Source organism: Spermophilus citellus (assembly GCF_964194105.1).
Source record: "Spermophilus citellus genome assembly, chromosome: 17".
NCBI lineage: Eukaryota > Metazoa > Chordata > Mammalia > Rodentia > Sciuridae > Spermophilus > Spermophilus citellus.
Window position 1 is genome coordinate 47932852 of NC_138199.1, and position 14341 is coordinate 47947192.

Here is a 14341-nt window from a genome sequence, read left to right on the forward strand (position 1 = left end):
CCTAACGCCCGTTTTCCCTAATAACATCACACCTGCGACTATCATAGCCCTCCTCACATCATATGAAAACCATGTGCTCACCCACTCACCTGTCTTTCTTGTCTACACTGGGGGCTCCTACAGCATAGGGTGTATGTCTGTCGTCTCTGAATTTCCAGCCGTCATAGAGTTGGATACATAGTGGGCACTAAGTAAGTATGAATGGTGTTTTAGTCAGCTTTTTTGCTGCAGCAGCTGAAGGACCCAACCAGAACAACTGTACAGCAGGAAAGATTTCTTAGGGGCTCACGGTTTCAGAGGTCTCAATCCGTAGGCAGCCAGCTCCGTTCTTCGGGGCTCGAGGTGAGGAAGGACATCATGGTGGAAGAGTGTGGCAGAGGGAAGGTAGCTCACAGGGTGATCAGGAAGCAGACAGAGAGAGAGTTTCTACTCTCCAGATACAAAATATATACCCCAAAGCCATGACCCCAAATCCCCCCTCCTCCTGCCACACTCTACCACTTCAGTTACCACTTGGTTAATCCCTATCAGGGGATTAATTCACTGATTGGATTAAGACTCTTGTTATCCAATCATTGATCCTCTGAATCTTCTTGCATTGTCTCACATGTGAGCTTTTGGGGGGACACCTCACATCCAAACCATTACAAATGGGCAAGAGAATGCACAGAGGTGATGCTTATCCTGGGAAAGTGCTACCCGATCATTCATATTTTCTTCTCTCTTCCCTTAGGTTTCTGATTCATCAAACCCATTTCTTAATCGAATGCTCAACAGAGATACCATCACAAGAATAACATATAAAAGTAAGTTTGGTTCCATTTCCCCTACAGCAACTCTTTTCTATAAAGGTTAGCCCTGTCGAAAGGCAAGAAGCCAGAACTGATGATCTCCGTGGGCCCCTTTCAGCTTCATGATCCTTTAATTCTGTTACAAAGTCACTCTGGAGAGTTGGGGTTTTGCCAAAAAGCAGCTCATTTCAAGCAGAAGTCCCTGGGGTGTCTTAGTCAGCCACGCCTGTCTCAGGCAATAAGGATTATGATGATGTGGTCATGGTTATCCCGTGGTTTGGTAACGAGCTGGGGGACTCTGATGGATGGATGGCTAACTCAACCATGTCAGCTGTCCACAGATGGAGCTTTGCCAATCGTATGATTGCAGAAGTACCCACCAGGTACTTTGGGTCCAACCTTTAACAGAGTCCCTTGGCTGGGCCAAGTCTCCTTCTCCTTATGGCTGGGTCCCCCTTCCAGGAGGAGGCAGGAGGTGGCATCATTTTTGTTCTCCGTGGCCCATGGATCCAGAGACTCTGTGCAGTTTCCTTGAGTTTTGGGAGTGTTTCATCCCAGATTTCTTTAGCATAAAAAAGAGAACAGTACAAAGTTTAAGGAGGAGAAAAATAAAGGTACCGCTGCCCTCCTCAGCAACCCCAGAAGTTGCAGGATTTAGAGAAAGGTGTGTGAGATAGCACATACCAAGAGCTGAAAGAAAGATGTATGGGAGGAAATGGTTTTTGCCTTTTCGGAAGCAAAAAAGAAACTGGGACTCAAGTTTTGGCTTTATCCTTCAACGGGGACTTTCCCCACTTTGACTGTGTTTCCTTGTCTTTAAACCTGTTTCCTCGTCTGTAAAAAAGTTGAACTTCCAATTCTTAAAGTCTTCCCCTTCTAGGGTTTTGAATCAATCAATAAGTAAGCAATGATTTCCACCAAAAGAAAAAAAACAGCAAGCAAATGTTCTCACTCCCCACATCTCCCTGGCACATCCTTGATCCAGGAGCTCAGCTTTGCCCACTGCTTCTACCTCCAAAGGTGATATAGGAAAGACAGAGTGAGTGTTTACAGGCCTCCCCTGGATGACTGGAGGAAGAGTATAGAGATCGCTGCCCTCGCTTGCTCATTTTTTCATTCAACAAACACTTCCTTCAGGAAGGTAAAGATGGCTCAGATGCAAGCCCTACCCACAAGCTGCTCACCACTAGGTCCTCCTGTGTGAGGAGGCAGAGGTGTGCTGCTGGGGTGATGGATGAGCCTGGAGAATCACCCCACTAGACAGACATCATCTAGAAGAATGAATTAAGTTGTCTCTAAACACATTGCAGCCACCCTCATCAGTATGCTGGTGGAGTCCTCTCTAAGCACACACTTAGATTGCTCAGCTAAGGGAGATATTTCCGTCTTGCTTGTAAATAGCACATTTATAACTGCCCATAAAAGATTATTATTCTTTTAACTTTTTTTGATTAAAAAAGCATGAAAATTAAATAAAATGTTTTCAAATAATCTTGAATTTGCAGTTTAGAGACCGTGAAAAACCATGAAATTGCACATTAAGTCCCAACACACAATCTGACAGATTGCCACTCGCAGTCGATCATTAGAGGGGGGGCTTTTCTCCCCTCCCCACCCCACCCCCAGCTCTGGTCGGATTAATATGACGTGATGCGGCTGCTGCCACAGAGGGAGGAACAGGGGAGAGGAGGGGGGAGAGAGAGGGAGAAGGAGAGTAAGGGAAGGATAGAAAGAGAAAGGGGAGGAATGATAGAGAAAGAGAGGGGTGGAAGAAAGGAGGAAAGGAGGGAAAGAGGGAGCCAAAGCACTCCAGACAGAGGGAGCAGAATCTACAAACCTTGGGGAGCACTGAGGAGACTGCAGAGAGTTCAGAGGGAGGGGCTCCATCTCTACCAGCCCTTGGTGCCCAAGGTGAAGCATACCCCATCAGCATCAGTGAAGCCCAAGTGAGTGGAAGAATGATGGCCTCAGCAGTAAGGAGTGGCAGGAAGGGTGCTCTGGAGACAGACCTAGAAGACCGTGGGAGCACCCCCTCTGCCATCTGACCCCCAGTCTCTATGCCTGCTAGGGCCACAGGAAGAGAAAGGGGAATCCAAGTAAGATAAAGAGACCCTGCCTACATGGGGAGAGGAGACTACCTCTGCCCCCTAATAACAGGTATTTTATACTCTGATGCCCCAGCAGGGAATAATGTAGGTGTTCCCCATAGCGACCTTTGTCACACACCTGAAAGGACCAGCACCACAGGGATAATCATGGTCTGATATGAAGGGATGGCCTCCACACCCCATGCACAGGACACAGGCGGAAAGGGATTTGATTTGCTCAGCAGGAAACAGATCTCTTCCATCTGGCTAAACTCCCTGAAGCCCACGGCCTGTGGAGGGTTGACCTGGTGACAAGCAGGGGGTGTGAGGGACCTGGAATAGGGACACAGCCAGTGGCACAGGGAGAGACACCAGCCTGGGGATCTCTCTGGAAGCGCTGCAAGAGGCAGGAGGATATGCTGGCATCAGCGCGTGAATTCCAGTCCTGATGCAGACAAAGCCACCTGCTTAGGGGCACCTATCAGGGTAGCCTGCTTCCACGCTTGTAAGTGAGACAGAAAGCAATCAACACCCACCCACCCACATACACAGACAACCACTGCAACCACAGAACTCGGTTCACCTGACCACAGCACCCCCACTCCCCCAACCAGCCCACGCCACTGCTGCTGCCCAGAATTACACCCCCACAGAGCTCCAATTTCCCCTGCTTGCTTAGATGCAGTGCCTACTGGGCATCAGGAATATGGAGGGACGCTCTCTGAGCAATGGTTATACTCCAGGCTCTGTGCTTACATGCAGCACCTCGGCTCAGGCTCACCAAGTCTTCCAAAGTGGGTGTAGTTGCTTACCCCAGCTTACGGATGAGCCCACGGATGCTGCCTAGGAGGCACTCAACAGCAAGTGCTGACTCCTCCCTGCTGCACTTGGGGTCAGTCGGGGTAACGGGGTCTCCAGCCAGAGCTCCAGGGGTCAGCTGAGGCAGCTCACTCCACACAGCTCGAGTTCGTCCAAGACCAGGAGCTGGGGGTGAGAAGCAAGCACACACTTAACGACCAACAGCCTACACTTCCACGCTAGAGAGCAAGGATTCTGGGTCCTAAGTCATTTCCTTTATCATGCTTCCTCCCTATGGAAAAAGAAAAGTTAGCTCTGAGGTCTTAAAACTAGTTTTAATCCTGATATGTTGACATTACATGAAATTTGTCAGCATTACCTTTCTTTTTTTTTTTTCTTGTTGTATTTGTTCCACTTGGAAGCAACATAAACTAACCACGCAACTAATATGGTGGCACATGTTCAGGGTCATCCCCACCCAACTTTTCTGCAACTCCTACATGTGTTTCCCTTGGCATGGAACCTCTAATGGAAATCAGTGTCACCTATAGGCACAACAGTGGCACCGTCATTATGGGCATATACAGTAACCAGACAAGGCTTAGAGATTGCTTTCAGAAGGGGTCAGTCCCCCAAGTCTTCCTCTTGGAGGCCATGTTGTAACTAGAAGCCAGTCTGACTTCAAGCCAAGGGACATGATCTGCTGAAAGAAGGAGCACTCTGGCTACTTGGCTGCAGATAGACTTCAGAGGATCAAGGGGGAAAGTGAGAGATGAAGGCAGCCATCCAAATCATGGGACTTTGATCATGACTACGTCAATGGGAAGGGGTAGTGGCAAATGATTTGGGTTTATTTTAAAGGAAAAGCCAAGAGATTTCTTGGTAAATCAGATGGGTGAAATGGGAGGAAGAGAGATGTCAAAAATGACCTTAAGGTTTTTAGCTGGGGCTAGAAGACATTCCCATCCACTGAGATGGGGCAGATTTAGGGGAAGCATATCTGTGGGTGGAAAGGGAATCACAAACTTTGAACACCTTGAGCTTAAGATGTCTTATTAGGCCCCCAAGAAGAGGTGTGGTGTAGGCAGTTGGATAAGTCTGGATTTCAGGAGAGAATACTGAAATGTAAATGTGGAAGACATCGACATCCAGATGGCATTTCAACTTGGGTGAAATCGTGGAAGTAAGAATAAATAGACAAGAGAAGCGGGACATGTCTTCACTTTCGAAAGAGCAGCTCAAATCTTCATGACTTAGAATTGAAAAACACTTCTAAAGATATCTGTAAAATCCCACCATGCAAGAGGCTCCTCTGTGGCCACCTCCTCAGCCAGTGCGGAGGTGCGGGGAGGAGGGAACAAACAGCTCCTGTATAGTTAGTATTTTTATAGTGCACAGTCATGACAATGTGATTCCTAGGAAGCTTAGATTTCCCTAGAAACCTGGGGGAAATCACCCCAACATGGCAGCTGGTGGAGACACTGCCCATTTGCCTGGTCTATAGGATTGGGCACAGCAGGCATGGCTAAGAAAGAGGAAATTGTGCAGAATCATTCTTTTGACTTGGTTAACAAAACTCAATGCCAAGGAATCCATAAAAGGATGAAAGAAAGAGCACCTTAGCAAGGTGCTAATTAATTAACACAAGGAAAACAGAGGGATGGAGGCATTATTCCAATACACTACATGAAAAAAAAATAGAATATTTCAAGTAAATTATCCAGTACCTTCTCTAGAAAATAGGAACATGGAGAACTTTGGAAGCCAGCCTGGTGAAGGCCACTCCACTCAGGGACAGTGTGTTCTTATGGTGAGAGATGGAACTGAACAGACCTGGGTGCCTAGCCTGGCTCTGCTACTTCCTCTGATATGACTCCAGGAAATTTCTTAACTTAGTATCTCTGAGAGAGAACTATGTAATGGGTAAGATAAAGATATTAACACTGGTATTGAGAGGGTTGAGATAAGAACAAAGCAAGATAATAAGTCAATTGTCTATAACTGTATTGGGATGGATAGATAGATAGATAGATAGATAGATAGATAGATAGATAGATATTGACCTAGGGTAAATTTCTGTCAGTCAGCTTCCTGAAAGGCAGGAATCAGGTCACTTTGATGCCAAATGAGAATTATGCCAAAGGTGAACACAGGACAGGGCACATAAGCAACAGAATTTTCTTACTTTAAATGAAGCATGGCTCCTATTTGTACCCATGCAGTACCCTGTAATGAAAGTGAGACTCTACTGCATTCCTTAGAAGCTTTAGATTCCCTACCTCTGAGTAAAAACTTATAAAACACTAACTGGAATACACAATGGGTAAAAACCAACCTGATTTAATTTCAGGCTGAATTTAGAAAGTCTTCTAAAGAAAATCCATTTTATTAAAGTTAAATTCCCCTTCAACAGAGTGAGAGGCAAGATTGCAATCGTGACATCAAAAGAAAAAAAGATTTTTCTGGAAATATTTTCTAGAGAAGGTACTGGTAGCTTATTGAAATGTTCTAATTTTTTTATGTAGTGTATTGGAATAACGCCTCCATTCCTCTGTTTTTCTTGTGTTAATTAATTAGCTGGCTCAGGACCCCAGAAACATAAAAGATAGCCTTCCTTATCATTTGATTTCATTGAATGATTTCATCATTCGTTTTTTATAAAGGGGGATTTTGTGGTATTCTCAGGTGGCAAATTAATGATTAGTTGAGTGCAAAAGAGCCATCTTAAGTGATAAGAGGAAGCACTTCTTACAACACTGTCTATAAATGAACAATCTTCTAACATCCTCGGACAGTGTGTTTGTTACTTTATTTCACGTGCCCTTCAACTTCGTGTGCCTCATTCATGTCATGGGATGTCAATATGATGGTGGGCTTCAATAACAGGAAAGCAAAGGATCACAAAGTCCAAACTTAAAAAGGTCTGGTGACTTTTTAAATAAATTTCCTCCAGGGAAATAAAGTCAGCCCACTGAAGGCATCTGGAAGAAAGTTTTCCAGTACTGTGTCTGGCAGTGGAGCAAACTCTTTTAAAAGACCTTCTGCAGGCTTCTTGGTTTAACTCCACTTTGGCCCCACCCTCCCCAAAACCCTCTGTTAAAAGAGGAAGGCACAGGTCAGGGTGGGCCCCATTGTAACTGCCTTATGCTTCACAGTTCTTGGGGAAGTGTTCTCTGCACTGCTCCTTAAGGGACGTGGTGTTAAATGTGATGAAATATCACCGAGGACTTTAAGCAGATTGCTCCGGGTGCCTTTCTCTATGCTTAATTGAACTTGTACTTTCATTTCAAAGGAATGGCTTCGGAACTGTTTTCACAGAATGCGAAATGCAGCCTGCCGCTTCCTAGGTTGCAATCTAAGTAGTTATTCATGTCAGCAAGGAGTAGAAAAGGGGCAGCTTACCTCCAAGAATCCAATTCTCGGAGGCCCTTCTTTTCATTTATTGTTTGTGTAAAACAAAAAAAAAAACATATTACTTTATTCTTTCGTAATTGCTTTTTTTTCAGTTGAATTTGCCTCAGATTACAAGAGGAAATGTCATTTCGTATAATAAAATTGCCAAATAGTTCCATATTGATCAGAAACAATATTGATCTCGGGAAGTGCCCGGCCTTTTTCGCATTGGAACCATTTGCTTTGAACGAGAACCGCATAAGCAGGAAGAGGCAATGTTAGCGCTCATCAGTGGTCCACATAAGTAAGCAGGATACATTTGACAGAGGCCAGAATCTCAGATCAAGGAAAAGATTTCCCTACTGCATTATCCCAAGCATTTCATCATAGTGTGCTTTTAACAACAACAACCAAAAAAAGTTAAGAGTTGCAGCTATGACTAAGAACTCAGTACAAAATACATCAGAGATTCAGCAAGAGCATGCCATAAAACCAACACACAACTGTCAACTTTTGCAGTCATTTGAAAGACTAAAATGGGCTGTATATTGTGCTTAAATATTCTTTTTTTATATATTTTTTTAGTTATAGGTGAACAGAATATCTTCATTGATTTTGTTTTTATGTGGTGTTGAAGATTGAACCCAGTTCCTCCCACATGCTAGGCAAGCGCTCTGCCACTGAACTACAACCCCAGCCCCATAGACATTCTATTATTATTGACTATCCAGGGGTTTCCTGTACTAGAAAGATACAGCCAATGCATAAGAAGCTACAACATTCTTATGCCAAAAATTTGACCTAGAGAAGATAAATTTGGCTACATAAACTTGTTTATTCAGAGAGACATTTTTGAATCTATGTAATTCAAGAAGATGGCCTGAGCATTTATGCACAATTTTTGCCACAAGTAAGAGGTTACATGACTTACACGCGAAGAAATCATAAGCTACTGGCAAAGCCACAGTTGGACTTGGATTAAGACTCTTGACTTGAAGTCCAGGGATGATTTTCCCTCTATAAGCTTTTTTCTCATAAGATAGATTAAAATAGATGATAGAGATAGAGAAAGAGAGACAGACAGAGAGAGAGAGAGAGAGACAGAGAGAGAGAGAGAGAGATCTTTATAAGATGGTCCATGAAAAACTATTTGAACTTCTGCCATGACTTTCTCTCCATAAATGTCCTTAAAGCTAGCAGAGACATATGTCATTACCCCATTTGGCCTCTTTTGTGCTCTGTGCTATATTTGTGTCTCTCTGTGCACAAACAATCCTGACCTTTTCTAGATTTTTTGCCATCCTTACTCTAATGACTAGAGCCTGGAGAATTTGGAGAGGAGGATTCAACATCCAGTGAATTAATTCTCAGGCTTTCGTTCTGCCTACAATAACCAGACCATAACACTGAAGTACACAAAAGGCTGGGGGTCTGCTGGCTGCTACGTGGACAAGCTAGCTTGTGGGTGATACTCAGTTCCAGGCCTGGTTGGCCAGCGGAGACACCCAGTGTGCCTGGACACTAGGACTGAAAACTTCCGGTTTTGGCCATATTCCTTTCTTGAATCCCAGAGTCTGTGTCCTACCAAATAAAAGCAAGCTTCCATGAGGGAGAAAGAAGATGCAAAAAGGTAGCCTGCCGCTCTCAAATCCTAATAGCAGCCTTTGAAGTAGAGTGGTGAGTCAGAAGGACAAATGTTACATGCTAAATGCAGACCAACTTCAGCAAGGTAGTTGAGGATACAGGCTTACTTGGAGTAGACACATGGAAATACCAAAATGGAGATGGAGACAAAGCCATCAGTCTCATCCCAATGTCCTGGGGTGTGACATGTAAGGGGGTGGTGGTAGGCAGCATGTGTCTAAGCTAATTGTACAGGCTGAAGCCTCAGAGATGCCTTCCATCATCTCACAGATGTTGCCTTTTCCTGTCTTGGTTCTTCCCAGAAACACCACTAGCCAGGCTTCCAGGCAGAAACCATTTCATAGATTCATTTAATCTACATTTATTGAGTACCTACTATGTAGAGAACTTCATGCTGACAATTAGGATTCAGAGATAAAAGATGCAAATAATTCTCTGAAAGGCTCCCAGTTTATGGGGACAGTCAAATAGGTAAATAATCATTGGCAAACTAATTCAATAAATACATTTTAAAAAGAGGGCACCAACTCAGTGGGAAAAACCAGGGAGTCCTGGGGAAGAAAGCAGTGGTCATCCCCAGAAGCTAGGCAAGGACACTGCTACCCAGAATTGCTACTTAACCTAGGCTGGGCCTTGTGCTGCATAACGCTAGCAAAGCATTATTGCATGCATTCTTCAAACAACCCCGTGAGCCAAGGACTCCAACCATCTGTATATTACAGATGTGGAAGCAGAGGATCAGTCTGTTATCGGTGGGTCCAAGTTCATGCAGACGATGAGCAACAAAGTCAGCATCCAAATTCGGGCAGGAGTCCAAAGCTCAGACTCTTCATGCTGGGTCTGTCCAAGTCCTATAGCCTGGGAAATAAAAAGGGCAAAAGATGAAGCAGGAACATTAACAAGATTCAACCAAAGAATACAGTGAGGAATAAAGATCTGCCCAGGCCTTCTGTGGCCACTGCATCCTCTGTGATGTTCTGGAAACAGTTGTCCCCCCATCAACAATCCTGGGGTAAATCCATCAACATCACCCTTTGTCCTTTGCTCCTGGCCTGTGCTCACCTCCAGCCCTCTCTTCAAGTGTGCTACCACCCAAGGGCCGATTATCATTTCAGCATAGAGCTCCTCTTTCTTTACTCTGGTCATGCCTGAAATGCTCCTCATGGTGCTTGCTGCATTCTCTCCTCCCCACTCCCCTGAAGAAAATAAAACACAATAATAGCAGCACGCTAGAGTACCCAATATGTTTCTTGTGCAAGCTTGGTTAAACAAATCACATTGACCTTTAATAAGAAGGTGCCGGATGCCTCTTTCTCTCATCCAATATGTTAATCTTCAGGCCAAACCACCGTTGGAGCAAGCCTCATTAAGTGCAAATCTGATCATGCCATCCCCAGCTTCAAACCCTTCAGTGGTTCCGAATGGCCTCCAGCTTGAGGCCCAAACTCCCAACAGCACACACAAGGGCCTTCCCTGTGTGGCTGGTGCTGATCCCGCCAGGCTCATTTCCCACAACATCCCTCCCCCTGCGTCTCACTCACACTCTAGCCGTCCCCAAGTACATGCCACACTCAACTTCCTGAGCTCTTTCTCTAGCAGGAGTCTGTCTACAGTGCCCTTGACAGCCACCCGCTGCCAGCCACACACTGATTATCTCCTGTCATTCAAGATTCCGTTCGGGTCAGCTCCTCGGTCCATCCTTTCCTGAGCTCCCCAAGCAGAACTGATAGGCTGTCTCTGGGCCAGTGCTGATGCACATCACTGTCCCTGTGACTCCCAGCTACATTCGCTTAATTATGTCCTTCTCACCTACACGGAGCTGAGAACCTGACACACAGTAGGGGCTAAGAAACAGTCACCAATGTCAAGTTCCCTACATAAGCTTATCCAGCACCTGAGGACCGTCACACCTGTGTGCTCTGCACACTGTGGCTTTGTGATGGGAGCACCTGACCACACATGCCACGGTGCAGACCCAGACCCCTCATGTTCCAATCACTAATTCCCTCGCCAGCTGGCCCTGGATGCTTTGTGTTTGGATGGAGAGTGTTTCTATTTCAGCAGCCCATGGAAGGAAGTCCTTCCTCTTAGGGCTAATCAGGTTGACCAAACTCTCTTCCCCAGGGGATTCAAGTTCCCTTAGCAAAGATGCCTCTTTCTTATCAGAGAGAGTTAAATTAACAATTTCTGGAGGAAGACATAGGGAGAGGTAGTCTTTACCCAAGAAAATAGATCAGCAGCATTAATGCCAGGATCCTTAGGTAAGTGCATTTAGCACCCTGACATCATAGTCTACTTCTGTTTTGTCATTTGCTGTCTCATTCTTCAATTAGAAGAGGCAGACAAAACACCTGCTTTGTTCATAGTTCTATCCCCAGAGCCAAACCCAAGAGGTGCTTAGTGAATGTTTGCTGAGTGAGTAACTAACCTCAGTGTGGAGACCAAGAGAGCTGAGTTCCAGTTCCCACTTTGCAGTCACCAGCTTACTCTGTGGCTTTGGGATATTTACTTTGCCTCTTTCATCTTTATTTTCTTGTCAATGAGAATGTTACTCTCTCTCTGACCCATCTCACTGGCTTGGTTTAAAGTTCCAGCTACACGTGCAAGTCCTTTACTGTAATATATGCACCAAACTGAGTTTGAGAAATTATATTGATCACTAAAGACTAAGTCCTTTCTCACCAGGATGAGAGAACATGTGTGAAACCAGGGGTACTGCAGAAGCCAGTCTCATCTCTCTGCCAGTCAGGCTTTGGGCTCCTGTCACATGTTCTGCAAGCCACCTGGACTGGCCCCAATGGTTGGCATTCATGGCACACTGGAGGGTGCCACACTTCTGGGGACATAGATGTGGAAGCACTGGGGTGCAGAGGACAATTGGAGCCTGGATAGTTGGGCTAGCCAGGATGAGAGCATAGATTGAGAAAGAAGAGAGGCTTGGGCAGGTCCTCAGGGTGTGGGAAACAGATGAAGATAAGACTCAGCAATGGACTGAGAAATAATGGTCAGAAATAAGAACCCTAAGCACTGTGGTTTGGAAGCCAGGAGAAGAGAGCCCCAGCAAGCAGCATAGAAGGGAAAGAGGAAGAGAGTCAATGCAGATTTCAAAACCCCAGTGCATTCCAGTTTTCTAAAAATTTAACCTATACACTGAGTTTAAAAAAAATTAAAAAGAAATTTAGCAAGGTGCTAGTGGTAATTGTTGATGATTGGAATTGTATCTTCTTTCTCTCTTTCTTCTATATTTAACAATTAAAAACTATATGTAATAGCAAAAGATATGCAAATATGAATTGCTTAGACAGGTGTTTAAGAAAAGTTTACCTACATGGGACTACCAGGAGGAGACATGTCAAAAATGAAGTCAATTGTTGAACTTGACCAATGAATCTTGTGCTAGGATTTAACCTAGTTATTTTTCTTTCTAGAATATATTCTTAACAGTTTTTGTTTGTTTTGTTTGTTTGGTTTTTGGTCCTGGGGATTGAAACCAGGGGCGCATAACCACTGAGACACATCCCCAGTCTTTTTATTTTTATTTTTTTAAATTTTGAGATAGGATCTCACTAAGCTGCAGAGACCAGCTTGGAACTTGTACTTCTCCTGCCTTCACCTCACAAGTTGCTGGGATTACAGACGTGCACCACCGCACCCAGCTGAATACTCTTTTAATTATTGATGTTCATAAATAATAATCGTAACCAGGCAACTTTTCAACAGGTCTTTGTCCGTTCCATTGTGCCTACCGTGCCTACGGCCCAGGTCTCAGGGACCCTCATGAAGGACTTGACTCTGCCATGGTCCTGTGGTGGACCACATTGCTTTCAGCTCACCAGCATTCAGTGTCCCATCCCATGGGAAGAATGTGCTTCCTTGCAGCCCTGATTTCAGCCTTGGTCATGGAACTCTCTGGCTACCAAAATGAGAGCAAAAGTCAATGTGTTACTTTGGGACGGAAGCCTTCAGAGCCAACAAATATTTCACCATGCTTGCTCTTCCTTCTGTCATTATGATCCACAAATCACAATGCAGCCAGACAGTGTCTTCTCCAAGAGTCTGGGTCCCAAAACGTGTACAATAAAGACCTGGAGGGAAGCACTTAGCCAAACTTGCATGGACATGTTTGAGAGCCACACACAAAACTTTGTTGATTAAAGTGATTGAAATAGGGAAAGGAGGTGATGGGACTGTTTGTTACTGCAGCCTGATACCAGTTGTCTGGAATCCAAAAAGAAATATATATAAACAATACCAGTACTTTCTTAAGAAACTTAACATTTAAGTCTTTGTTACCTTCTTTTCTAGATGATGCATACTTACTACAGGGACTTAATATAGAGGAACTATATCCAGAGACCTCCAGTTTCATAACTTATGATGGGTCGATGACCATCCCTCCCTGCTATGAGACAGCAAGTTGGATAATAATGAACAAGCCTGTCTATATAACCAGGATGCAGGTGAGCTTAGCTTTCGTCCTTTAGCTAATGGGGAAGATGGATGTAAAGACTGCCTGGGTTGGCTTAGGGACTGTTGTAAAGTCCCACAGACGGGGTGGTGTAAACAACAGAAACTTATTGACTCACAGTTCCGAAAGCAAGAAGCTGAAGATCAAGGTGTCAAAAAGATTGATTCCTTATGAAAGATATGAAGGATACTTTCTACCTCTCCTTGGCTTTAGATGGTTTGCTCACAGTCTCTGGTGCCACTGGGTATGAGAAGCATCACCCCTAATCTCTACCTTCATCTTCGTGTGACATTTTCTGAGTCTCTGTGTCCAAATTCCTTCTTTTTTTTATTTTTTAAAAATTTATATATTTATTTGTTCTCATTTGTTATACAGGACAGCAGAATGCATTTCAGTTCATAGTATACAAATGGAGTCCTCCTTCTTATAAATATACCAATCATGCTTAATTTGAAGAGGCTGTTCTAGTAACCTCATCTTACCTTAGCTAAGTACCTCTACAGTGACCCTATTCCCAAGTAAGGTCACATCCTGAGGTACTCGAGATTACCAGGGCCTTCAACTTATGAAGATTGAGGGTTACACAATTCAACTCATAATACTTGTGTTTAAAGAGCCAGCCTCAGGATTTAGCATGAACTAACTATAGAAGCATCCCACCTTTCTGAGTGAGAGAAGACAGTACAGTTAGCTCCCAAAATGTACTCTACAATTATACCATCTAAAGAGCACAGGAGAAAATGAATGATAACATTGGACATGTTTGGAAAAGGTGGGTTTTAAAAAGTTACATAAGTTTTATTGTGGAAGGATTTCTCAGGCCTTTGTAAACTGATAACACATGCATCGGGGGGCTGGGGATGTGGCTCAAGCGGTAGCGCGCTCACCTGGCATGCGTGCGGCCCCGGTTCGATCCTCAGCACCACATACAGACAAAGATGTTGTGTCCGCCAAATACTAAAAAATAAATATTAAAATTCTCTCTCTCTCTCACTCTTTCTCACTTTCTCTCACTCTTAAAAAACAAAAAAACAAAAAAACAAAAAACAAAAAAAAACACATGCATCGGTCTCCAAAAGGAGGCAACATGATACATGGTATTCCACACACATTCTTGAATGTGGGATGTTCTAGATGGATGAGAGCCAGGTCTGCCCTCC

General features: G+C 44.3%; 1 protein-coding gene across 1 annotated transcript in view; it reads left to right on the plus strand.

The window, feature by feature from the left end:
- CA10 (carbonic anhydrase 10) overlaps positions 1 to 14341 on the plus strand; it is a 490427-nt gene that overhangs the window by 473082 nt on the left and 3004 nt on the right. The window contains exons 6-7 of the mRNA XM_081270629.1: positions 734 to 806; positions 13019 to 13173. Coding sequence (XP_081126755.1) covers positions 734 to 806; positions 13019 to 13173 — 228 coding nt within the window. The remainder of the gene's footprint in view (positions 1 to 733; positions 807 to 13018; positions 13174 to 14341) is intronic.